The sequence below is a fragment of the Perognathus longimembris genome, chromosome 3 (assembly GCF_023159225.1).
Source record: "Perognathus longimembris pacificus isolate PPM17 chromosome 3, ASM2315922v1, whole genome shotgun sequence".
Classification (NCBI taxonomy): Eukaryota; Metazoa; Chordata; class Mammalia; order Rodentia; family Heteromyidae; genus Perognathus; species Perognathus longimembris.
In genome coordinates, this window is record NC_063163.1 from 116484367 (window position 1) to 116509029 (window position 24663).

At 46.7% G+C, this 24663-nt stretch overlaps 1 protein-coding gene across 2 annotated transcripts; it reads left to right on the forward strand.

Annotated features, from left to right (window-relative positions):
* The first annotated feature begins 1220 nt into the window (after positions 1 to 1220).
* Positions 1221 to 23542, forward strand: Rnf214 (ring finger protein 214). 2 transcript variants are annotated; one of them, XM_048343903.1, is made up of 15 exons: positions 1221 to 1483; positions 3214 to 3335; positions 6063 to 6573; positions 7343 to 7402; positions 11164 to 11304; positions 14298 to 14437; positions 18005 to 18101; positions 18264 to 18352; positions 20034 to 20124; positions 20321 to 20419; positions 20849 to 21225; positions 21319 to 21451; positions 21640 to 21744; positions 22011 to 22106; positions 22941 to 23542. In XM_048343903.1, the coding sequence occupies exons 2-15, from the start codon at positions 3226 to 3228 to the stop codon at positions 23004 to 23006; spliced, it is 2115 nt and encodes a 704-aa protein (XP_048199860.1). In that variant the 5' UTR covers positions 1221 to 1483; positions 3214 to 3225; the 3' UTR covers positions 23007 to 23542. The 2 variants fall into 2 exon arrangements, with proteins under 2 accessions (XP_048199860.1, XP_048199861.1); XM_048343904.1 differs by having other exon boundaries at positions 1221 to 1439.
* Positions 23543 to 24663: the final 1121 nt, after the last annotated feature.

Here is a 24663-nt window from a genome sequence, read left to right on the forward strand (position 1 = left end):
CACAGGGGAAAGGGGGCCGGACCCGGTGTGGGCAACCGTGGAGACACAGACCGGTGGATGTGGGTGGCTGGGCTCCTCTGCTGCCTCCTGAGTCCTCCCTGGGGCCACTTTAGCACCCGGACACACACCCACATGAGCGAACTTAAGACATGCCAGGGGACTCTGCCTCCTTGCACAGTCTCAGTAGAACCAGAATCTCGTTAGCTAGCCAGGCAGAGAGACTCCTTGGTTCTCCGTAGATGCCACACACATTTCCAGGAGGAACGGAATCTGGAGCGCCGTGTCCCAGGGGCAGAAGAGTACTTTTATCACCCGGGCTTCAGGACACACACACACGCGTGCGCGCGCGCGCACACACGCACGGCAAATACTTCCTGAACTCCAACTTCTAAGGCAGGAGAAGGAGAGAGAAGAGGAGGAGAGAGGGAGAGAGGGGGAGAGAGAGGGAGGGGGGAGGGGGAGAGAGGGAGGGAGAGAGAGAGAGAGAGAGAGAGAGAAAGAGAGTCCAAATCTTTGCTTCCAAGCCACCGTCCTAGCATCCTCTCTCGCCCCCCCCCCCCCGTCCTAGCAACCGGGTCACACACAGGGGCTCCCGTCGCGGACGCCCCCCTCCTCCGGGCCTGGACCGCCCGGTGCACGGAGCCCTCTCCTCACCAGGACCCACCCCGCTCTGGAATCCGGGACCAGGCCCCCCCACCCCCACCCCCGGCCCGGACGGAGGCGCCCGGTGCAGCGCCCGCTCCACGGGCCGCCAGCCCCCCCCCCCCCCGCCGCCGGCTCCCCACTCACCCGGCCGCCCGCAGCAGTCGCCGCCGCCTCCCTGCGGAAACTCGCGGCTTCCCGGGAGCCGGGGCAGCCAGTGACAGCGGCATCACTTCCGCCCGGGCCGCAGCCAATCAGCGGCGGGTCCTGCGGCCGGGGCGCCGCGGGCGCGGGGGGCGGGCCGGGCGGGCCGGGCGGCGGGCTTCGCGCGCGGGGCTTGGGCGGCCCTCAGCCCGGGCCGGCCAGCGGAGCCCTCGGCGGCGGGCGCTGCTTCCTCACGGCGGCCCCGGGGAAGCGCATCTCGGCGCGCCTGGTGGCTCGGTCTTCTTCCCCCTCGGATCGCCGTGCCCTTCCCGGAGCGGCTCCGGCCTCCGGCTCGGCCCCGGTCCCGCGGGTCACCTGGCGTCCCCGCTCCCCCCGGAGCCCGGGTCCCGGATCTCCTGGGATCTCGCGCGGCATCCCGGGGGGGGGGTGGGGGGGTGGAGGCGGAGTCCGCCATCGCCGCCAGGGGGCGCCGTCGGGGGCGGCGCGCGGCCGCCGCGGCCTCTCCTGTCGCCCCCGGAGCCCCGCCCCCTCCGCTCGTGCCGCCGGAAGTGGGCGGTGTCGCGCGCGCGGGCCGCGCTCGACCCCTCCCCCCGCGGCCGGCCGTCCCCCTCCCCCCCGCTCCGCCCGCTCAGGTGCGTCCTCGGGGGGCGCGGCGCGGCGCGGCGCGGCGCGGGAGGTGTGTGTGGGGTGGGGCGGCGCGCCGGGCGCGGGGGTGGGGATGGGGAGGGGGGGGGAGCGCGCCGGGGCTGCGGGTGCCGAGGCGGGGGTCGTGGCGGGGGTCGTGAGGGCCTGAGGCGGCGGGCGTGTGGGAGCGTGGAGCGGGGGGGGGGGCTGCAGGGCCCGAGGCGGGGGTCGTGGGGGCGGGGAGCCTGGCCTAGGGAGTGCGCGGGGCCCCGAGGGGGGAGGCGGAGGGCGGGCGAGGCGGGGGTCCCCGTGGGGGGTGGTCGCGACCCTCGGCGCGGCCTGCCCCATTGTCCCCCGGCTGTCCCCGCGCCGCCGCCGGCCTCTCTGGGGGTCCCCCCCGCGGGGTGGCGGGGCTCCCCGGGGCGCGCCGGCGCCTGCGGCCCGCTAGGGCTCAGCCCCCGCCCCTCGGCCCTCGCCCCTCGCCCGCGGCCGGGCGCCTGGGACCCTCGTCCTGCGGTTTTGTTGACGGGCACCGGGGACCCGGGCACTGGGCTTGGCCGGGGCAGAACGCTGGCATCTGTGAAAGCAGTCGATGGTGATGGTGGTGGTGATGGTGGTGATGGTGGGGGGTCGTCTATTCGATTTTTTTTGTCCGGGTGTTTTGTATAGTGAGGGAAACTGAGGCCGTGTCTTCAGGGTTGACACCGCCGCCGCTCCCCGTCTGTTTTGTGCATCTTTCAAAGTTGACGCTATCCCTGTGATGTTATCAAAATAACAATGGGAACCTAGCCCAGCGCCCAAGGCTTTTTGTTTTTTGTGTTTTGTTTCTTTTCCCATGTCACCATAGAAGGCTATGGGGTTTGTCTTGCAGCAAAAGGGATGTTTGATATAATTATAATAATAGTAAAGATACCTGGGTTCCCTTACCATGTATTTTTAGCGTCTCAATATCCTGCTAGATTACCAAGTCTTATCCTTTCTTGCACCACTGTAGTAGCCCAGAAAGAGCCTGTACTTTGCCCAGGCTGTGGGTATCATTACACTGATGGATAAAAGACGCTGGGGATTGCTCAATATGGTATTGCTTGTTCTCACAAAACCTTCAGAAAAGCTTCACTTAAACTGATGGAAAATGCCTTGCGTGTAGCAGCCACAAAGCCGCGTAAGGCATAAGACATTATTGATACCGGATCAACAGTTCATCATTTATAAATGGTAGTAGACATGGTAGGTATATGAACTCTTTGGAAGAGCCTCAGCAATTTATTGTCTATTTTATTTTTGTGCTGGTACCAGGGCTTGACATCAAGACCTGGGTGCTTTCCCTTAGCTTTTTAACTCAAGTGCTCTACCATTTGATGCACACCTCCACATCTGCCTTTTTTAACTGATGATAAGAGTTTCATGGACTTTCCTGCCCCGGCTGGCTTCAAAACCAGCATCTTCAGATCCCACCTTCTGAATACCAGGAATTCAGGCATGAGCCTCAAACTCCCAGCAATCATCTATTTTAACTGATTGTATTTCTGCCAAAAGAGAAAACAAGGTTTGCATAGACTCCTATTTAAAAAAAAAGATATAGGACTCCTGAGGTTTGGTGCCCCCCTGGTCTTAATTGCAGGCAGTAGCTCTTTTAATACCATCCCTTAGAATGCTCTTTGTGTATTAAATGAGTATTTCTTTGTACTTATTTGGAAGAATCCTGTTGTGTTGACGCTGGTTGGGGGCCGATATATTTATTTTAAACTTTTGAAACTTGTACCCTGTCATTTGTTTCTGAAGGTACAGCGCGCCATGGCGGCTTCTGAAGTAGCTGGACTTGGGGCCAATGCCACCAGTCCTCCAGAATCCTCTTCTAGTCTATGTGCTTCCAAGTCAGACGAAGGGCTCCCCGATGCTCTAAGGTAATGTGTGGGCGCGTGCTGGGAAAGTCTTTTTTAGAGAAAGGGCTTTCAGATGGGACTCTGTAGCTCATCTTTCCTCTTTGTGGTTGTAAGGGCGCTATAGTAGCTTGAGATTTTTGTATGTGTGTGCTGGGGCTAAGGCTTGAACTCAGGGTCTGGGCGCTTACCCTTTTCCCTCAAGGATAATGCTCTATCACTTGAGCCACAGCTCCACTTCTGGCTTTTTACTTTCTTTCTGGGGCTGGCTTCAAACCACGATCCTCACATCTCAGCTTCCTGACTAACTAGGCTTACGGGAGTGAGCCGCCAGCACTCAGTTTAGGTTAAGCTTTTTGAAGGACAGGAGTGCCTGACTTGGCTTTGTAATGCTGGTACCCAACACAGCATTTGATACATGCTTTGTATCTATTGGATAAAACTGTTAGACTATAGCGATCAGTCCATGCAAATATTTCCTCACCAACATAGACTTGTATGTTCATTTAACCTGTGTTTACTTATGAAATTCATACTTATCACACAGTTAGATATATATCTATATTTTTATTTATATGATCTATTGCTCAATGTATGCATTTTGTTCTTTGCGTGTGTGTGTGTGTGTGCGCGTGTGTGTGCATGCCTGCACACACATGCCGCGCCTGTGCAGGGGCTTGAACGCAGGACTGAGGAGCTCTCCATTAGCCTGTTTTGTTGCTTTTCTTTTTCCCCAATGCTAGTGCTTCTCTCACTTGAGTTACCGTCTCACTTCCAGCTTTTTGGTGGCTAGTTGGAGATAAGAATTTCATGGGCTTATCTGCTTGTCTGGTTTCAAACCACCATCCTCAGCTTCAGCCTCTGTGTAGCTAGGATTACAGTGTGAGCCACCGGCGCCCGGCAATTGTTTTATTTTGAACAAATATTGTTGAGTAAAGAGGCACATTAACCTGAAGCCTCAAACAGTGTTAGAAAGTGGAGAGAAAAGAAATTTAACGTGGATTAAACTCCTGAGTGAAAGACTTTTGTCAATATTGGATATCATTGTAAATATCACTTGTGAATGTCTTTTTGTTGTGTTGTTGTTGTCTTGGTTGTGGGGCTTGAACTCTGAGCCTGGGTACTGTCCCTGTGCTCTTCAGCTCAAGTCTAGTAGTACTCTACCACTTGAGCCACAGTGCCACTGCTAGTTTTCTGGTGGTTAATTGGAGATGAGAGTCTCACGGACTTTCCTGCCCAGGCTGGCTTTGAACCATGAGCCTCATATCTCAGCCTCCCGAATAGCTAGGATTACAGGCATAAGCACCCAACTTAGGAAAAATATTCTATTGACAACTTCTATTTGGATTCAGAATGGTGCGTTTGACAGCTTGAGGTGATGCTATGCTCTGGCAAACTGTTGAGTCCTGAAAAGTAGTTGTGGTCAAATACTTGTATAATGAGTTTGAAGGGCAATTACTTTTGTGAATTACAAAAATAAAAACAATATTCCTGTTGGGAATACGGCCCAGTGGCAAGAGTGCTTGTCTCATATACATGAAGCCCTGGGTTCGATTTCCCCAGCACCACATATATAGAAAAGGTCAGAAGTGGTGCTGTGGCTCATGTGGCAGAGTGCTAGCCTTGAGCAAAAAGAAGCCAGGGACAGTGCTCAGGGCCCTGAGTCCAAGGCCCAAGACTGGCAAAAAAAAAAAAAAAAAAAAAAAATATTCCTAGCCAGGTGCTGGTTGCTCATACTGGTAACCCTAGCTACTCAGGAGGCTGAGATCTGAGGATGGCAGTTTGAAGCTAGTCGGAACAGGAAGATCTGTGAAATTCTTAACTCCAATTAAGCATCAAAAAAGCCAGAAGTGGAGCTGTGGCCTATGGGGTAGAGCACTAGCATCAGAAACAGTACCCAGGCCCTGAATTCAAGCTCCAGGTCAACCAAAAAGAGAAACAAACAAAAAACAGTATGCCTAAGTTAATACTTTATTCATGAAATATGTGTAAATAAATTATTACTTATAATCACATTCTGACTAGCATCGTTCTATTTTTTATCAATATGTTCTTCAAATTGGCCCTCAAATTTCTTTGGGTCTTCAGGGTCATTTATGTTGAGACACTTTCCCATAGACTGTCACTCACTAAGCTGGATTCCCTGCTTATGGGATGGAGATGGGATGTTGGATAGAAACATGTTCATTCTGGTGATTGAGAAGGTTTATGTAGACCAGTTGTATTCGTCTGTGAAAAGTTAGTTTGTTGTGTAGTTCATCCTGGGCAAAGCGAGAAACCTTTTTTTTTTTGTGGTGCCCCATGCATACCAGGCAGCCCTTCTGCTGAACTATACCTCCCCAGCTCAGAAATGTTTTACCTTATATTTTATATATAAAATTTTTCAAATTGTTATTATAAAGGTGATGTACAGAGGGGTTAAAGTTACATGAATCAGGCTGGGAATGTGGCTTAGTGGTAGAGTGCTTGCCTAGCATGCATGAAGCCTGGGTTCAATCCCTCAGTACCACATAAACAGAAAAGGCCAGAAGTGGTAGGGTGCTAGCCTTGAGCAAAAGAAGCTCGGGGACAGTGGCCAGGCCCTGAGTTTAAGCCCCAGGACTGGCAAAAAAAAAAATAAATAAAAGTTACATATGTTAGGTGAAGACTACATTTCTTTTTGGACAATGCCATCCCTTCCCTCGCTCTCTGTTTCTCCCTCCCATCCTCCCCACAAGTTGTGTAATCAATTTCATCTTGTGTTTTCCCCAGTCCCAAAGACCCTGTGCAGAAGCAGAAGAACTCGCCACCATCGAGTATAAGTAGCCAAATGATCACGAAGGAGAATAACAGGAATGTGCGTGTGGATCACCCCGAGCAGAATCCTGGCTCATCTGCGGGCGACCCTGCAGCAGCCCACCCGGAGGCCTTAGGAGAGAACTCGGTAGCCACGGCCCTTTGTCTCTCTGGCAGTGGCTCTCAGTCTGATTTGAAGGACTTGGCCACCACAGCAGGAGAGGAAGGGGACATGAGCCTCCAGGAGAGCCTCCATCCGGTCGCTCGGTCCCTTAAGGCAGGGGGCCATGCAAAGCAGCTTGCCTCCAGGAATTGTTCCGAAGAGAAATCCCCACAAGGCTCCATCCTAAAGGAAGCTAGCAAGGACACAGGCTTGGATTTCCGACCTGGAGTGCCTCCGGCAAATGGGGTTGAAGGAGTCCGAGTGGAGCCGGAGGATGATCAGGACAGCTCTTCCCTGAAGCTTTCTCAGAACATCGCTGTGCAGGTTGAGCATCAAGTTTCTACTATTAGAATGGAATTGGGGGGACATTGAGGTCAGGCAATACTTCTGCATACTGTCCTGTTTCATGACTGCAACCATTGTGCTGCTTTCATACATTTGCCGTGCAATGACTTCATTCTGGTGTTGTAGAAATAAGTCACCAGCCAGGTGTCAATTCTTTTTTTTTTTTTTTTTTGCTAGTCCTGGGACTTGAATTCAGGGCCTGGGCACTATCCCTGAGCTTTATTTTGCTCAATACTAGTACTCTACCTACCACTTGAAGCCACAGTGCCACGTCCAGCCTTTTCTGTTTATGTGGTACTGAGGAATTAAACCTAGGGTTTCATGCATGCTGTGCAAGTACTCCTACATTAAGCCACATTCCCAGCCCGGTGTCAGTTCTAACTGCAGTCAAAACTTGTCCTCACATCTTAATTCCCTGACCCACCTCTTAGTACATTGTGCCTTCTAGTTGCAGAGCTCTGTCATAGGAAGAGGTATGGGAACAGTAGGTTGTTGGGGACAGGTCTCTGATTTGAGGCTTTCAGCCAAGTGTTGGGTCTTAGGTTTATTGTGGGCTGAATGATTGGTATAAAGACAGATACTGGTGTCCATTTGCCACAGTGCCTTGCTTCACTTGCAGTGAAGTTGGTAAAGGAAAAAAGCAAAAAAGTAGCATGTTAGTTGCTTGTGGTAGATTTTTAAGTGAAAGTATAGATAGAATAAGCCTGGCAATGAGGCTCACGCCTATAATCTATTTTTTCCTTTATAGACTGACTTTAAGACGGCTGATTCCGAAGTAAACACAGATCAAGATATTGAAAAGAATTTGGTAAGTAAAGTGTCACTGTTATAATCAAAGTTAGAAAAGATGTAGGAATGTTTTATAAAATCCCTTATGCTTACACTGTAATCCTTGCTATTAGGATCTAAGATCTGAGGAATGTGCTTCAAAGCCAGCCGGGGGCAGAAAAGCCATGAGACCACTTAGAAAAAACTGGAAGTGGTGCTCTGGCTCAAGTGGTAGAGCACTAGCCTTGAGAACAGGGAGGCTCAACCCTGATTTCAAGCTCCAGGACTGGCAAAAAAAAAAAAAAATCCCTCATGGATGGTCCATTGCCTTCTACTTGCTGACTTCAGAAACACAGACTTCCTGCCTTCCACAGACACTCACTACCCCACATCCTTCCCGTAGATACCCACCACCCCAAATCCCTCCCACAGATGCCCACTACCCTCCATCCCTCCCACAGAGACCCACTCTCTATCAGGTCTGAGCCTTGCAGTGAAATAGCTGCACATGTTTTGTTTGTTGTTTTGTCAGTTGTGGGGCTTGAATTCTGGGCTTGGGTGCCGTCCCAGGCCCAGCTCAAGGCTGTCAGCTCAAGGCTAGTGCTCTACCACTTGAGCCACAGTGCCACTTTCAGTTTTTTCGGAGTGCTTTATTGGAGATAAGAGTCTCAAGGACTTTCCTGCCTGGGCTGGCTTTGAACTGCAATCCTCAGATCTCTGCCTCCTGAGTAGTTTAGGATTACAGGTGTGAGCCACCTGCACCCTTCTCTGCCCATGTTTTTACCATTCTTCATGTTTTTTTTTTTCCCCCTCAGTCTTTTATCCTGTCATTCTGGTATCTTCCTCCTAGTGTCAGTGTTTTGTTTTGTTTTTGTATCAGTCCTGGGGTTTGAATTCAGGGCCTGGGTGCTGTTCCTGAACTTCTTTTCTCTGCCACTTGAGCCACAGCTCTCCTTCTGACTTATTTTTTGCAGGGGGGGGGGTTTATTAAAGATAAAGAGTCCTATGGACTTTTCCTGCTCAGGTGGGTGTTAAGCTTGGTGACAGTATAAAGAAATGTAGTTCCTGTGTAGCTCTTTTTTTCCTTTGGGAGTACTGGGGTTTGAACTCAGAGCCTCACACTTTCTAGGCAAACATTCTATCATTTGAGTCATATCCCAATCCTTATTTATCTTTAGGTAGGATCTTAATATTTAATAGCTCAAGCTAGAACCTTGAACTCTATCCTTCTGCCTCTGTCTCATAAGTGTTGGGATTTTAGGCCTGAGCCTTGACACCATGTTCTTCTGTTCCTTTCTCCGTCCCTCCCTTTCTTGCTTGAAAAGAGCTCTACCACTCAGCAATATCCCTAGACTTGTTTATTTTCTCTCCTTTTCATATATTTAAGGTTAATTAGCCAACTTCCTGCAATTCAAACTGTTACTTCTGGTACTAGGAACAAAGTAACAGCAGATTAAGTGATTTACTGTATGCCTTTAAGTTGTCTGTTCCTGTGTGCTAATAGTATGTGCTATTGTATGTGTACTAATAGACTTCTTTCCATGATGTGCATACTTTCCCCCTTCTGTGCTGTTCTAAACATGTATCCTGGACAAGGGATGTGCCATGAGGAAGCAAAGGGAAACTTGTGGTTAAAAGGAAAAGAATCCTCTTAATTACTGGCTTGAGTGACTGCCTCTCAAACTTTTAACTTTTCTTTTTTTTTTTTTTGCCAGTCCTGGGGCTTGGACTCAGGGCCTGAGCACTGTCCCTGGCTACTTTTTGCTCAAGGCTAGCACTCTGCCACTTGAGCCACAGCGCCACTTCTGGCCATTTTCTGTATATGTGGTGCTGGGGAATCGAACCCAGGGCCTCATGTATATGAGTCAGGCACTCTTGCCACTAGGCCATATCCCCCGCCCTACCTTTTAACTTTTCTTAAGTGCAGGTCTTCTTTCAGAATCTTGAAAACTGAATTCTTACCTCAGTGAAATAAACATGTGTGCGCATGCATACACATACACACGTACACAGGCACGCATGCATGCACGCATACGCACTCCTACATGAATCTCAGAGACCCTGAGGGCTCTCCACGGACTCCACATTGAGGATCCCTGCAGAGCTGTGAGCTGAGGAAACAGCTGTGTGGGTAGCCATGGTCACATTTCGGTGCGTGCACTGAAGACTAGCTTATCCCAAAGCTAAATCATCTTGAGAGCTTATTTTTATGATCATAATATGGTAAAATTTTCCATTTTCTAGAACCTTCCTTTTCTTTGAAAATAGGAATCTACTGATGAACAAACTCCATTTAATGCTCTTGGGTTATTGTTTTTTTTTTTTTTTTTTCCAGTCCTGGGCCTTGGACTCAGGGCCTGAGCACTGTCCCTGGCTTCTTTTTGCTCAAGGCTAGCACTCTGCCACTTGAGCCACAGCACCACTTCTGGCCGTTTTCTATATATGTGGTGCTGGGGAATCGAACCCAAGGCTTCATATATACGAGTCAAGCACTCTTCCCACTAGGCCATATTCCCAGCCCAGTGTTCTCAGTTTAAACCTCTCCACAGATTGTCTTATGCCATGCATATGTAGTTGTATTTTTTTTTTTTTTTTTTTTTTGTGGTGCTAGAAATTGAGCCCAGGTCTTTGGGTATACTCGGCAAGTGCTGTGCCACTGAGCCACATCCAGCCCTACTGTTTTGTTAATGACAGTCTTACTGGAACACAGCCACACCCACTGGTTTACAGGGTCTTTCCAACTATAACAGCTGAATGGACCAGTTATACCAAGGGCACTGAGCCCACAGAAGCTAACAGAAAGCACGCGCTAACCCCTGCTCAGAAGGGTAAGAGGAAGCGATACTTTGTCAGATCTACCGAAGAGGTCTGGGGACCTGATGTGCAAACTGAGTGAATGCAAGGCCTAAGGCTTCATATACTAAACAGCAAACAGGGCTGGGGATATGGCCTAGTGGCAAGAGTGCTTGCCTTGTATACATGAAGCCATGGGTTCGATTCCTCAGCACCACATATACAGAAAACGGCCAGACGTGGCACTGTGGCTCAAGTGGCAGAGTGCTAGCCTTGAGCAAAAAGAATCCAGGGATAGTGCTCAGGTCCTGAGTCCAAGGCCCCAGGACTGGCAAGAAAAACAAAAAATAATAATAAACAGCAAACACAAACAACAACAGCAATAAAGACAGGCAGTGGCTGTCCAGTAGAGGGTTTGTCTTATATTCTGTAGGTTGCCAGCCCTGCTTTAGAACAGTGTCATATAGTAGGACTTTGCAGTTACAGGAATGGTTTTTGTCTGTGCGGTCGGGGATGATAACCACTAGTCACATAGGGCTTTTGAACACTTAAAGGGGGCTACTGGGGCCTGGATTTTTGTCATTTTATCATACTTAAATTAATTTCAAGTTAGATAGCTACATATGGTTAGTATAAGACAATGTAGTGATAGGATCTTCATGTTTTATTTGCTTGATGTGTGTATGAGTGTGTGTTCACATGCATGTGTGTGCAAGTATATGTGGCTGTGGTAGGGCTTGAACTCAGAGCCTGGGCACTGTCATTCTACCACTTGAGCCACAGCTCCACTTCTGGCTTTTTGCTGATTAATTGGAGATAAGAGCCTCACAAACTTTCCTGCTCATTCTAGTTTTGAATTACAGGCTTCAGATAGCAGCCTCCCTTGTAGCTAGGATTATAGGTGTGAGTCACCACTGTCCAGCTCGTTATAACGTTCTTGACAGCCACTGGGTCATTGTTTCTTGTTATTAAATTGGGAAATAAGCTTTTCTTGTGCTGTTCCAATAGGACAAAATGATGACAGAGAGAACTCTGTTGAAGGAGCGGTATCAGGAAGTCCTGGATAAGCAGAGACAGGTGGAGAATCAGCTCCAAGTGCAACTAAAGCAACTGCAGCAAAGGAGAGAAGAGGAAATGAAGAATCACCAGGTATTTTTCTTATAGTTAAATTGTTCATATGAGGATAAAACTCAGGCCATGGGTTTGATTCTTAGCACAGCAAAAGAAAAAAAATCAAGTTGTCACTAAATAATATCAGCCTTTTTGTATATCTAAGTCAATAGAGAAAGAGAATCAGTAAATCAGTATTTACTGTTTTTTTTTTTGGTGAGTCATGGGGCTTGAACTCAGGTCCTAGGCGCTGTCCCTGAGTTGTTTGTTTGTTTTGCTCAATGCTAGCTCTATACTACTTTGAGTGCAGCACTAGTTTGGTTTTCTGGTGATTAATTGGAAATAAGAGTCTCAGGGGCTGGGAATATGGCCTAGTGGCAAGAGTGTTTGCCTCCTATACATGAAGCCCTGGGTTCGATTCCCCAGCACCACATATATAGAAAACAGCCAGAAGTGGCACTGTGACTCAAGTGGCAGAGTGCTATCCTTGAGCAAAGAGAAGCCAGGGACAGTGCTCAGGCCCTGAGTCCAAGCCGCAGGGCTGGCCAAAAAAAAAAAAAAAAGGAAGGAAGGAAATAAGAAATAAGAGTCTCAGACTTTCCTGCCCGGGCTGGCTTAGAACCACAATCCTCAGATCTCAGCCTCCTGAATAGCTGTGATTATAGGCCTGAACCCATAGTGGTAGAGTGACTCATATGTGTGTTATATGTGCCCAGCTCAGTATTTACTTTTTTTTTTTTTCCTCTTTGTAAAAGGTTTTTTTTTTTTTTTTCCTCAAATTTTTATTATCAAACTGACGTACAGAGAGGTTACAGTATCATACGTTGGGCATTGGATACATTTCTTGTACTGTTTGTTGCCTTGTCCCTCATGCCCCCCTCCCTCCCCCCCTTTCCCTCCCCCCCCCAGGTGTTCAGTTCACTTACACCAAACAGTTTTGCAAGTATTGCTTTTGTAGTTATTTCTCTTTTTTTACCCTGTGTCTCTCGAATTTGGTATTCCCTTTGAATTTCCTACTTCCAATACCAGTAAACACGGTTTCCAATATACTCAGATAAGATTACAGAGATAGTGTAGGCACAAACATAGGAAGGTGATACAAAACATTATCAATAATAGAAACTACACATACACATAGGACGTTGAAAGTAGTTACAACTGTGATATATCACTTGTTTCCATAACATGGAGTTCATTTCAATTAGCATCATCTTATGTGTTTCTAAGGGTATAGCTATTGGGCCTTGTGATGCTCTGCTATGGCTTGCCTAAACCTGTACTAATTATTCCCAATAAGGGAGGCCATAGAGTCCATGTTTCTTTGGGTCTGGCTCACTTCACTTAGTATAATTTTTTCCAAGTCCTTCCATTTCCTTAGAAGGCTCAGTATTTACTTTTTAATGATTCTTGTTGCTGTTGTACAGGTTCTAGCTGTGTGGCCCAAGCTAGGCTTGAATTCTCCTGCTTTAGGCTCCTGAGTACTAGATTACAGGCATGTACTACCATGCCCAGCTTAAGGATATAAAGCTTTGAAGCCCTCTTGTCTAAAGTCTTACTCCTGTTTTGCTCATGTAGAAAAAACTGATTTATAGGCTAGGAATATGGCCTAATGGCAAGAGTGCTTGCCTCATATACATGAAGCTCTGGGTTCGATTCCTCATCACTGCATATATAGAAAAGGCCACAAGTGGTTCTATGGCTCAAGTGGAAGAGTGCTAGCCTTGAACAAAATGAAGCCAGGGACAGTGCTCAGGCCTTGAGTCCAAGCCCCCAGGACTGGCCAAAAAACAAATGAACAAAAAAAAAAAGAAAGAAAGAAAGAAAAAACTAATTTACTTATAATTAACCACCTGGGAAATTCTTGCTTACTCTCCTACCTCACATGTAAAAATATTGTTCCAAGTGGATTAAAAATCTGCATATAAAAATGTAAATTAGAGGGGCTGGGAATATGGCCTAGTGGCAAGAGCGCTTGCCTCGTATACCTGAAGCCCTGCGTTCAATTCCCCAGCACCACATATATAGAAAATGGCCAGAAGTGGCGCTGTGGCTCAAGTGGCAGAGCGCTAGCCTTGAGCAAAAAGAAGCCAGGGACAGTGCTCAGGCCCTGAGTCCAAGGCCCAGGACTGGCAAAAAAAAAAAAAAAAAAGTAAATTAGAGGCTGGGAATATGGCTTAGTGGCAAGAGTGCTTGCCTCATATACATGAAGCCCTGGGTTCAATTCCCCACCATCACATATATAGAAAACGACCAGAAGTAGCACTGTGGCTCAAGTGGCAGAGTGCTAGCCTTGAGCAAAGAGAAGCCAGGGACAGTGCTCAGGCCCTGAGTCCAAGGCCCAGGACTGGAAATAAATAAATAAATGGTAAATTAGAATATTTAAAACTTCATATTGTAAGGGGTCATTTTAAGCAAGACAGAAATCTCAGAAACTATAAATAAACTATATATAAAGTGAGTTGTTAGGGGTGAGGTAAAGTGAACTTCAGATGTTATTTGGGAAGAATATGATTTGTGGATGACCTTTTGGAAAAATTACTGATAATTAGTATTGTCAGGCCCAGGCCTGTAATTCCAGCATTCAGAAGGTAGAGGCAGGAGGATTGAGAGTTTGGGGCCAGCCTGGGCGACATAGTGAATTTAAGACCTAACATGTGTAAGAACTTGGTTTGAACCCTAGCACCACAAAAAAGGGTGGGGGAGGGGAAGAGGGAGAGAAAAGACTTTCAGATCAAAAGAACTAATTTGGGGCTGGGAATATGGCCTAGTGGCAAGAGTGCTTGCCTCCTATACATGAAGCCCTCCCTGGGTTTGATTCCCTAGCACCACATATGTAGAAAATAGCCAGACGTGGCACTGTGTCTCAAGTGGTAGAGTGCTAGCCTTGAGCAAAAAGAAGCCAGGGACAGTGCTCAGGCCCTGAGTCCAAGCTCCAGGACTGACCAAAAAAAAAAAAAAAAAAAAAAGAAAGAAAGAAAAAAGAACTAATTTGTTTCCTTCTTTGTGTATGACTATAATTGTGTGGGCTACAGGAGATACTGAAGGCTATTCAGGATGTGACCATAAAGCGGGAAGAAACAAAGAAGAAAATAGAGAAAGAAAAGAAGGAGTTTTTGCAGAAGGAGCAGGATCTGAAAGCTGAAATTGAGAAGCTTTGTGAGAAAGGCAGAAGGTAATGTAATGATGCTGTTAACAATAAAACTCTGGGGCTGGGAATGTGGCTTAGTGGTAGAATTCTTGCTTAGCATGCATGAAGCCCTGGGTTCGATTCCTCAGCACCACATGCACAGAAAAAGTTGGAAGTGGCGCTGTGGCTCAAGAGGTAGAGTGCTAGCCTTGATGAAAAAGAAGCCAAGGGACAGTGCTCAGGCCCTGACTCCAAGCCCCCAGGACCGGCCAAAAAAAAAAAGAATAAACCCTTACACACATGTACACACATGTACACACATGTGCATAATGGGCCAGTCCCACTTGTTTTTTTTTTGGCCAGTCCTGGGGCTTGGACTCAGGGCCTGAGCACTGTCCCTGGCTTCTTTTTGCTCAAGGCTAGCACTCTGCCACTTGAGCCACAGCGCCACTTCTGGCCATTTTCTGTATATGTGGTGCTGGGGAATCGAACCCAGGGCCTCATGTATATGAGGCAGGCACTCTTGCCACTAGGCCATATCCCCAGCCCCCCAGTCCCACTTGTATTTGTGCTTGCTTCACTATCCAAGGCTGGAATGGAACTTGTGGTTCTCTTATCTCAACCTCCCCAGTGCAGAGATTACAGGGGTATGCCACCAGTCTAGTTTCTCTTCTTTCTCTCTCTCTCTCTCTCTTTTTTTTTTTTTGTCATGTCAATACTGAAGCTTGAACTCAGGACCTGGGCACTATCCCATAGCTTTGTCTGTTGAAGGCTGGCACTCTACCACTTGAGCCACAGCTCTGCTTTGGCTTTTCGGTGGCCAGTTGAGATAAGAGTTTCATAAACTTTACTGCTTGTGCTGGCTGTGAACTGTGGTCCTCAGATATCACCCTCCTGAACAGTTAGGATTACAGGCATGAGTTATCAGTGGCCAGCTAGTTTCTGTGCTTTTAATGTAGTTTGTGTTAATAAAGCAAGCACTCAAGTATTCTCAGCATCTTATGTTATAAGAAAAGTTTCAAGCTGGGTACCATTGGCTCATGCCTGTATTCCTACTACTCAGGAGGCTGAGATCTGAAGATCGAGATTCAAAGACAGCCTGGGCAGGAAAGTTTGTGAAAATCTTACCTCTAGTTAACTACCAAAAAGCCAGAGTGAGGTTGTGGCTCAAGTGGTGGAGTGCTAGCCTTGAGTGAAAAAACTCAGGGACAGCACCCAGGCGCTGAGTTCATGTCCCTGGGAATGGCACGAAACAAAAAGTTTTAACTGGGGGCTGAGAATATGGCCTAGTGGTAAAGTACCTGCCTCCTATACATGAAGCCCTGGGTTCAATTCCCCAGCACCACATATATAGAAAATGGCCAGAAGTGGCGCTGTGGCTCAAGTGGCAGAGTGCTAGCCTTAAGGAAAAAAAAAAAAGCCAAAAAAAAAAAAAAAGCCAGGGACAGTGCTCGGGCCCTGAGTTCAAGCGCGAGGACTGGCAAGGAAAAAAAAAAGTTTCAACTGTTTTCATAATCTCACTTTCTCTTTGTGTTTGCAGAAGCTGGGGTAGGAATATAATAGAGGAGGTAAATTTGTTCAGAGTATACTACATGCATCTATGGAAAGATCACAATGAAATCTCTGTGCTATTAATGTATGCTAATAAAAATAATATTAAAGAAGAAATTATATCATTTAATTGTTGGGTTCCAATTACGATCAACATTTCGAGCCAGGCTTGGTAGGATCCTATAATTCTATGGAGGCAGAGATTAGGAGGCTCAGATTCAAAGCCAGCCTGGTCTAAAAGTTAACGAGACCCCTCTTTCAACAAATAAAACCTGGGCTTGGTACACACCTGTCCTCCCAGCTATGCAGGAAGCACAAAGAGGAGAATCACAGTCCAGGCTAGCCCAGGCAAAAATGCAAGATACTATTGGACAAAGAACTACTGTAACTAGGTGTGTGGCTTAAACAGCAAAGCTCCTGCTTAACAAGGGCAAGTCCCTGAAAACAAACCAATTTGATAGGCATCCAGCACCTATTTCACTAGCTTTATAACCCAAAGTTTTAAAACAACTTAGGCCATGAGAATATTTTGAATGATTATAAGATGTATGTTATTCAGCACCAAAAGCAATTTTAGAAAGTAACATTGTAAGTTATTCATGAGAGGATCATCTGGGTGCTGCGGGAAGACCCAGGTGGGCCTAGAATTTGGTCGGATTCCCAGATTTCTTACAATAAGCTGCTTGGAAATTAGCTTTGAATATTGTATTGGTTTTACTCAAATTCTCTAACATGCATGTTTATTGAGAAAATCTTGGCTTCTGCAAAAGTGTGAGAGAGTGAAGTTACGAGTAGTGAGCTATTTGCTGAATCACCTTTCAAGTCTGAGAAAAGTAACTAACTGGAAGCTTCCTATGAGGAGAACATTGGGGAGAAGACCTACCGGGCAGTCATTTGTTCTGTTGAGAATCTAGTCTCACACTGTGTGATAAGGAGATGAGTCAGTCCCAGCGGTGGTGTAGAGTACTGCAGAACAGTACACTGTGCCAAGCATTGACAGCCCTACAGCGGCACGGTCTCTGCATTGTCTTCATGGTCTGTGTGGGGAGGATGACGCACATTCCCGGACGTGTCCATGTGGTGCTTAGCAGAGCTCCTAAAGAGTAGGCACTGGGGAGATGGGCTTGTGATTTTATTCTTGTTCCTTTTAATGTGTACTTTTGTGGGGCTTGAACTCAGGCCCTAGGCACTGTCTCTGAGTTTTTTTTGCTCTACCACTTTGAGCCACAGTGTCACGTCCGGTTTTCTGGTAGTTAATTGGAGAGAAGAGTCTTAGGGACTTTCCTGCCTGGGCTGGCTTCAAACCGCAATCCTCAGAGCTCAGTGTCTTGAGTAGCTAGGATTATAGGTGTGAGCTACTGGTGCCGAGCTTGATGTGTACTTTTTTTTTTTTTTTTTTTGGCCAGTCCTGGGCCTTGAACTCAGGGCCTGAGCACTGTCCCTGGCTTCTTCCCGCTCAAGGCTAGCACTCTGCCACTTGAGCCACAGCGCCGCTTCTGGCCGTTTTCTGTATATGTGGTGCTGGGGAATCGAACCTAGGGCCTCGTGTATCCGAGGCAGGCACTCTTGCCACTAGGCTATATCCCCAGCCCCTTGATGTGTACTTTTTATACAGTGTGTCTCTGATTTCGCTTCCATCTGGTTGAATGAATGCAAATGGTGATTGATAACAGTTTTGGTGTATGTACTGTTTTGGTATTAAAGAACTTGTGTTGTTTGATGCTGTTACTATTTGTGCCAGTCCTTAGGTTTGAACTCAAGGCCTGAACACTGTCTCTGAGCTGTTTTACTCAAAGCACTGTACCACTTGAACCACAGTTCTACTTCCAGCTTTTTGGTGGTTAATCAGAGATAAGAGTCTCATGGACTCTATTGCCCAGGCTGGGTGTAATTCTTAGATTTCAGCTTCCTAAAAAGTGAAGATCACAGATGTGAGCCACCAGCATCTGACTAGTTCATGTGCTGTTCGACCACAAAAACCTTGGCTAAGTCACCTTCTAGAGAATTCATTGTTTTAATCTTCACCTGCACTCAGCCTGTTTTTGATTTCTTATCCTACAGAGAAGTGTGGGAAATGGAACTGGATAGACTGAAGAATCAGGATGGTGAAATTAATCGTAACATTATGGAAGAGACAGAACGAGCCTGGAAAGCGGAGGTGAGAAAAACTGACATCCTGAAAGCCTTATTTTGGGGCTCCCAGATGGTACACTTTGGGTATAGTACTAAACAGCTGATAAACATTTAACTATCTAGGTGGTTTGTGTATGTAAAATTAATAAGAGGTGTGTGTGTGTGTGTGTCTGTGTGATTTCCTTAGATCTTATCACTAGAGAGTCGGAAAGAATTGCTGGTATTGAAACTAGAAGAAGCAGAAAAAGAAGCAGAGCTTCATCTTACTTACCTCAAGTAAGTATCTTCTCATTCTAACGCTGTATTAATTAATTAATTTTATTTTTTTATCGGTAGTGGGGCTTGAATTCAGGGCCTGGGTACTGTCCCTGAGCTCTTTTTGCTCAAGGCTAGTGCTCTACCACTTAGAGCCACATTGCCACTGTACTTGTTGTTTAGGTGTTTGAATCCCTATGCCAGCAATCCTGGCACCCTATCTTCATGAGAATTTTTTTTTTTTTTTTTTTTTTTTTTGCCAGTCCTGGGCCTTGGACTCAGGGCCTGAGCACTGTCCCTGGCTTCTTCCCGCTCAAGGCTAGCACTCTGCCACTTGAGCCATAGCACCGCTTCTGGCCGTTTTCTGTATATGTGGTGCTGGGGAATCGAACCTAGGGCCTCGTGTATCCGAGGCAGGCACTCTTGCCACTAGGCTATATCCCCAGCCCCTCTTCATGAGAATTTTAAGGCCATTTCTGTCTATGCACTTGTAATTGCTCAGCAAATACTCCATTCTATACTTCCTCATTCTTCCCTTTTAGAGTGTGCTTTTTGTTTGGTTTTGCTATTATTTTGGAGACAGAGCCTGATTTTTGCCTCAGATGGCTTTCAGCCACCGTCCTCTACATATGAGCCTTTTGAGTAGCCAGGATTATAGGCATAAACTACATTGCCAATATAATATAGTACAGTATAGTTTAATACAATACAATATAAGCAGGGAGAGTGGTAGAGGTAGTGAGATTGATTTGAATTCAATGAAATATGTGGAAAGGTAACAATGAAATCTCCAAACCCCTGTATAACTAATGCAGGCTAATAAGAAAGTAAATTTTCTTTATTTGTTTTTGGTCCTGGGGCTTGGACTCAGGGCCTGCGCACTGTCCCTGGCTTCTTTTTGCTCAAGGCTAGCACTCTACCTCTTGAGCCACTGCACCATTTCCAGCTTTTCTGTTTATGTGGTGCTGAGGAATTGAACCCAGGGCTTCATGTGTGGTAGACAAGCACTCTACCACTAAGCCACATTCCCAGCCCCACAAAATAAATTTTAAAAGAAAGTTTTGCCCTTTTTATTATATTGCTGTCACTTGAATAAATACAATCTGTCAGGGGCTGGGAATATGGCCTAGTGGTAGAGTGCTTGCCTTGTATACATGAAGCCCTGGGTTCGATTCCTCAGCACCATATATAAAGAGCCAGAGGTGGCGCTGTGTCTCAAGTGGTAGAGTGCTAGCCTTGAGCAAAAAGAAGCCAGAGACAGTGCTCAAACCCTGAGTTCAAGCCCCAGGACTGGCAAAAAAATAAAATAAAATAAAATAAAAAATATATATATATACACACACATATATACATATACACACATATGTATATATATACGATCTGTCAAGCTGTCAAAATAACAAAGGCCTTGGAGTTTTGAGTCTTAGGTGGCCACTTTTTCTTTTCCTGCTGTGGAATTCAGATGAGCCCTGGGGCATTTTTGGGCAGACAGAACCTTCTCTCTGGGTTAGTTCTCTCTCCAATATTTCCCTTAAAAGATGGTAGAGTTTAATGAGACAGATGGCTTAGACTCCCAGGCTGCTCCTGCACCTGTTCCTACCTCTTCTCTCAAGGCCAATTACCCAGAAACTCTTTTGCTATCTCAGAGAATCAGGAATGGGATTTTCTTTAATTGCATAAATTCCTGTTGGTTTCTTGAAAGGTCAACTCCTCCAACATTGGAGACAGTTCGTTCCAAACAGGAGTGGGAGACAAGACTGAATGGAGTTCGGATGATGAAGAAGAATGTCCGTGTAAGTGTAGTGACAGGTAGCTATTAGTCAGTGTTTGTTTGTTCTTCAGCTCTTCTGGCATTAGGGAGGCAGCCTTTGTGTTGCACTTTGAGTCTGCCTGCTGTTCTGGGTTTCTATGAGAGTCGATATTATGCTTCCTTAGGGGCTCACTTCACTCACAGTGAAGGATGATTCTTTCTTTTGCTTTTTTGTCTAGGACCAATTTAATAGTCACATCCAGCTAGTGAGGAATGGAGCCAAGCTAAGCAGCCTTCCTCAAATCCCCACCCCCACTTTGCCTCCGCCCCCCTCAGAGGTAAGAGAGTTGGCTTTGGGGACTCTACTTTTCTGTGTTGATGGTAGAGCCAAAGTCTTCTCCTTTTTCTTTCTTTTTTTTTTTTCTTCTTTTTTTCTAGTCAGCCTGGGCACTGTCCCTGAGCTCTTTTGCTCAAGGCGAATGCCCTACCACTTTGAGCCACAGTGCCACTTCTGGTTTTTGAGTGGTTAATTGTTAAAGAGTCTCAGGGGACTTTTCTGCCCTGATTGGCTTCTATTCACGATCCTCAGAGCTCAGCTTCCCGAATAGCTAGGATTACAGGCCTGAGCCACTGGCGCCCTGCTACCTTTTTCTTTTTATAAAGATATTGGGTTTGTTCTTGTTTAGTGTAGAGTTGCTCATTCATTTTGCTCTAGATTCCTAGAGTTTGTTTTTATCTCTCTCGCCTTCCACTCTTCCCCTCTGCAGACAGACTTCATGCTTCAAGTGTTTCAACCCAGTCCCTCCCTGGCTCCTCGGATGCCCTTCTCCATTGGGCAGGTCACAATGCCCATGGTTATGCCCAGTGCAGATCCTCGTTCCTTGTCTTTCCCAATCCTGAATCCTACCCTGTCACAGTCCAACCAGCCTTCCCCACCCCTTCCTGGCTCCCATGGGAGAAATAGCCCTGGTCTGGGTTCCCTTGTCAGCCCCCACGGCCCACACATGCCTCCTGCCGCCTCCATCCCGCCTCCCCCAGGCCTGGGCGGTGTTAAGGCCTCTACTGAAACTCCCAGGCCCCAACCAGTAGACAAACTGGAGAAGATCCTGGAGAAGCTGCTGACACGGTTCCCACAGTGCAATAAGTAAGTGGGTGTAAGGATTCATTCATGATTTTCATGGCTATTTCCCATGGACGGAGTGTGGAGTCTCCTCCCTCAACATTTTTTCTTTCTTAGGGCCCAGCTGACCAACATTCTTCAGCAGATCAAGACAGCACGCACCACGATGGCTGGCCTGACGATGGAGGAACTGATCCAGCTGGTAGCTGCGCGGCTGGCAGAGCATGAGCGGGCAGCAGCAGGTACTCAGGTGAGACAAGCAGCCTGCCACTTGAGAGGCCGAGAGGCAGACTCCAGAGAAGCTGGGGTGGCAGAAGCATCATCGCTGGGGTTTCTAGTCCACTTTCTTGCTTTGCTGGAGTTGGAAGAAAATGATGTCTTTTTGCTGCATGCCGTGTTACTCAGACTTCTCTTACTCTAAATTATTTTTATCCACAGCCACTTGGTCGGATCCGGGCCTTGTATCCTGCCCCCCTGACCCAAATCAGTACCCCGATGTTCTTGCCCTCTGCCCAGGTTTCATATTCTGGAAGGTCTTCACAGGTATGACTCTTTCTCTGCATACTAGGGTATGCAGCAGCTCAGGGTGAGGAAGGCGCGGGTTTACAGGTAGCGTGCAGGAGGAAACCATCACTCAGCTGCATTGTTGGCAGCCATCTTGGGAGTATACAAATACTTCAGGCAAGAATCTATATTTTGACTTTTCTTTGCTTTGGTGTAAGACCCTTCTGTCTACATGGAAATAACAGATGGAGTCATGGGCATAAAGGCAAGGTGACCTTGTGGCCAACCACTTCTCTCTTCTGCAGGCTCCCGCCACCTGTAAGCTGTGTCTGATGTGCCAGAAACTTGTCCAGCCCAGTGAGCTGCACCCCATGGCATGTACTCATGTATTGCACAAGGAGGTGGGTATTATGGACCCCTCGTTTCCTATTCTTTTCCAACAGCTGAGATCATTTCTCTTGAGCATTTTACTGGCTTGGTTTTCTCATCAGTAACATCACAAGGTTTTCAGTAAATTGTAGCTTGAACATCAGCAGAATGCAGAATACTGCAGCTAGTATCCGCTTCTTTCCATCTCAGTTCCTTTTGGGCACTGGAAAGCTGCCAATAAGAGAGAGCTCTCCATGTGTAGCGGTTGTTTTGAATATACACTGTCAGGAGAATTGGTTTAGCTGAGAGGAGTGGATAAGGAGCTTGACTATGAGATCAGCAACTCCATTAACACAACAGCTTGAAGGACCACCTGTGAGATGTCTTCACTAACTCTGGTCGGTCCTATTCTGTGTGTTGCTAGGCAGAGGCAAGTTCCTCAGCAGCAAGGGTGATTGTTCTGTAATGATTTTGATTTGTTCATTTTGTTATTCCAAGAGTAGAAACTGAACTGATACCTAAATTCTTGTTAAAGCCCTGAATAAGACTTTGGAGTAAAAGATATTAAGTGAAACTCATCTTAGGCCAGATGATCATGAGGAGGCAAGCCACATTACTCCACAAAAGCAGCTTCCTGAGCACCCTGACTAGCTGAGTGTTCTTGGTCCTCATGAGAAGAACCAGTTCACCTGTTGTAGAGATTCTTTGGGAGTAAGAGCCATTGAAATAGCTCTGCTAGTCTCCCTAGTCAGAGTGCTTCAGAATTAGACCTTGTGAAGCTTAGTTGTCATCTGTCCATCCTTCCCTTCATCTTCCCAGATAAACCTGAGGTATCTCTCTCTCTCTCTCTCTCTCTCTCTTTCCAGTGTATTAAATTCTGGGCCCAGACCAACACAAATGACACTTGTCCCTTTTGTCCAACTCTTAAATGACCGACCTGTCTGATCAGGAAGAAGAGGAGGAACTGATGTGAGCAGGAAGCGCGGGTTGGAGATTTCTAAAACTCTATATTTATACAGTGATATATACTCATGCCATGTACATTTTTATTCTATAGGTAATGTGTGTATAGAAAGTCTGTATTCAGCTGTTCGTAAATGAAAATATGTATATAACGCAGAAACATTGTTTCCCCCTCATCTTGCAGTCCTTTTGGGGGAGGCAGATTGTAGAGAAGATTTTGTTTAGTTTGGTCTCGGAATTATAATATCTTGTTTTCAAATACATCTAGGAAGCTGCTGTCGCTCTAAGGCCATCCTGCTTTGGTTTGGCTCAGCCCCTAGTCCATTTTCTTAAGGCTCATGTGTGCAGATTTGCAGCCTGGTGCTCACCTGCTGTCCAACCAGATGCCTTGCTTGCGGAGAGCCTCTGGAAGCCTCAGTGTTGTAGCCGCTCCACTCTGAACAGATAAAATAAGACTCTTGAAGGGAAAGATGTAATCCTAATTGACTTCTCGTTGAATATTTTACTGTGTTAATGCTCATTATTTATACATAGACATCAGGTTTACAGAATATTGTTGTACATCAACCAAATTCACAGTCCAAGAACAACAATATAACCAGGTCCCATTTCTCCCACACACTTGGGTCCACCCACCTTCCTGGGCAACCCACAGGTTTTTCCAGGGCTAAGCCATTCCTTTCCGTCACTGGCTTGGCTTCCACTCAAGGTCTAGAAGCCCAGCCTTGTGAAGTCCTGACCTCTACCCATCCCTCTGGTCTGCTAGTCTGGCTAAACCCCCATTCCCCTCAAAGGTTAAGGCAACTGGTTCACAACCGAGTAGTTGGGTGACCTTGGATGAGCTCCTGACAGGCACTGGGGTGAGATGTCTGTGCAGTTACTTGCAGACTAACCTTGGGATACTGTGTTACTTTTTGGAGCAAGAAAGCTATGGGCAGGGGGTGGTATGTTTTCTGTCCTGGGAAAAATGGAAACCAAAGTGCTGAAAAAGGGTGGTATGGGAGTTTATGGTTAATCTGGAACTGGGTCATTTTTCCACCTCTGCTTATTGAGCACTTCTGTTTTTTAGGTTTTATACCTGGGAAGGCAATGTAATAGAGCTTTAAATCTTTTCCTTTTTATTCCTACAGGAAATGGCTTTAGCTCCCTTCTCCTTTGGAATTAAGTAACTATAAAGTGCTAATGGTTCTAGGGGAACAGTATCCCTATTTTTAGCAATCGCATTTTCCCATTCTGAGACTTGGAAAAGTTTATTGGCTTTAGTAATATGTATCAGGGCAGCAAAGTCTTCCTTTCAGATCCACCTAAATTCTCTGTTCTTGTTACCATCTTTCTTTTTTGTCACTCATCCTTGCCTGTTAGCTCCTGGACAGATTTCTCTTGCTCTTGCCTTATGTGCCCAGGTTTACTGACCAGCATCAGCCTAAAGAACTGAACTTCCCTGGCCTACTTTGGCATCTTGTAGAGTAACTAGAATGGCCTCAGTACCAACTCTTTAGAGGTCAGAGGACATACTTTTCATTGCTTAATGAAATTCTACTTCCTCCAGTTTGGTGCTATCATGAACAGGAAAAGAAGCAAAAATGGAAGACCAGTTCATTTGTTCTTTCATTTGGAGGATTCACT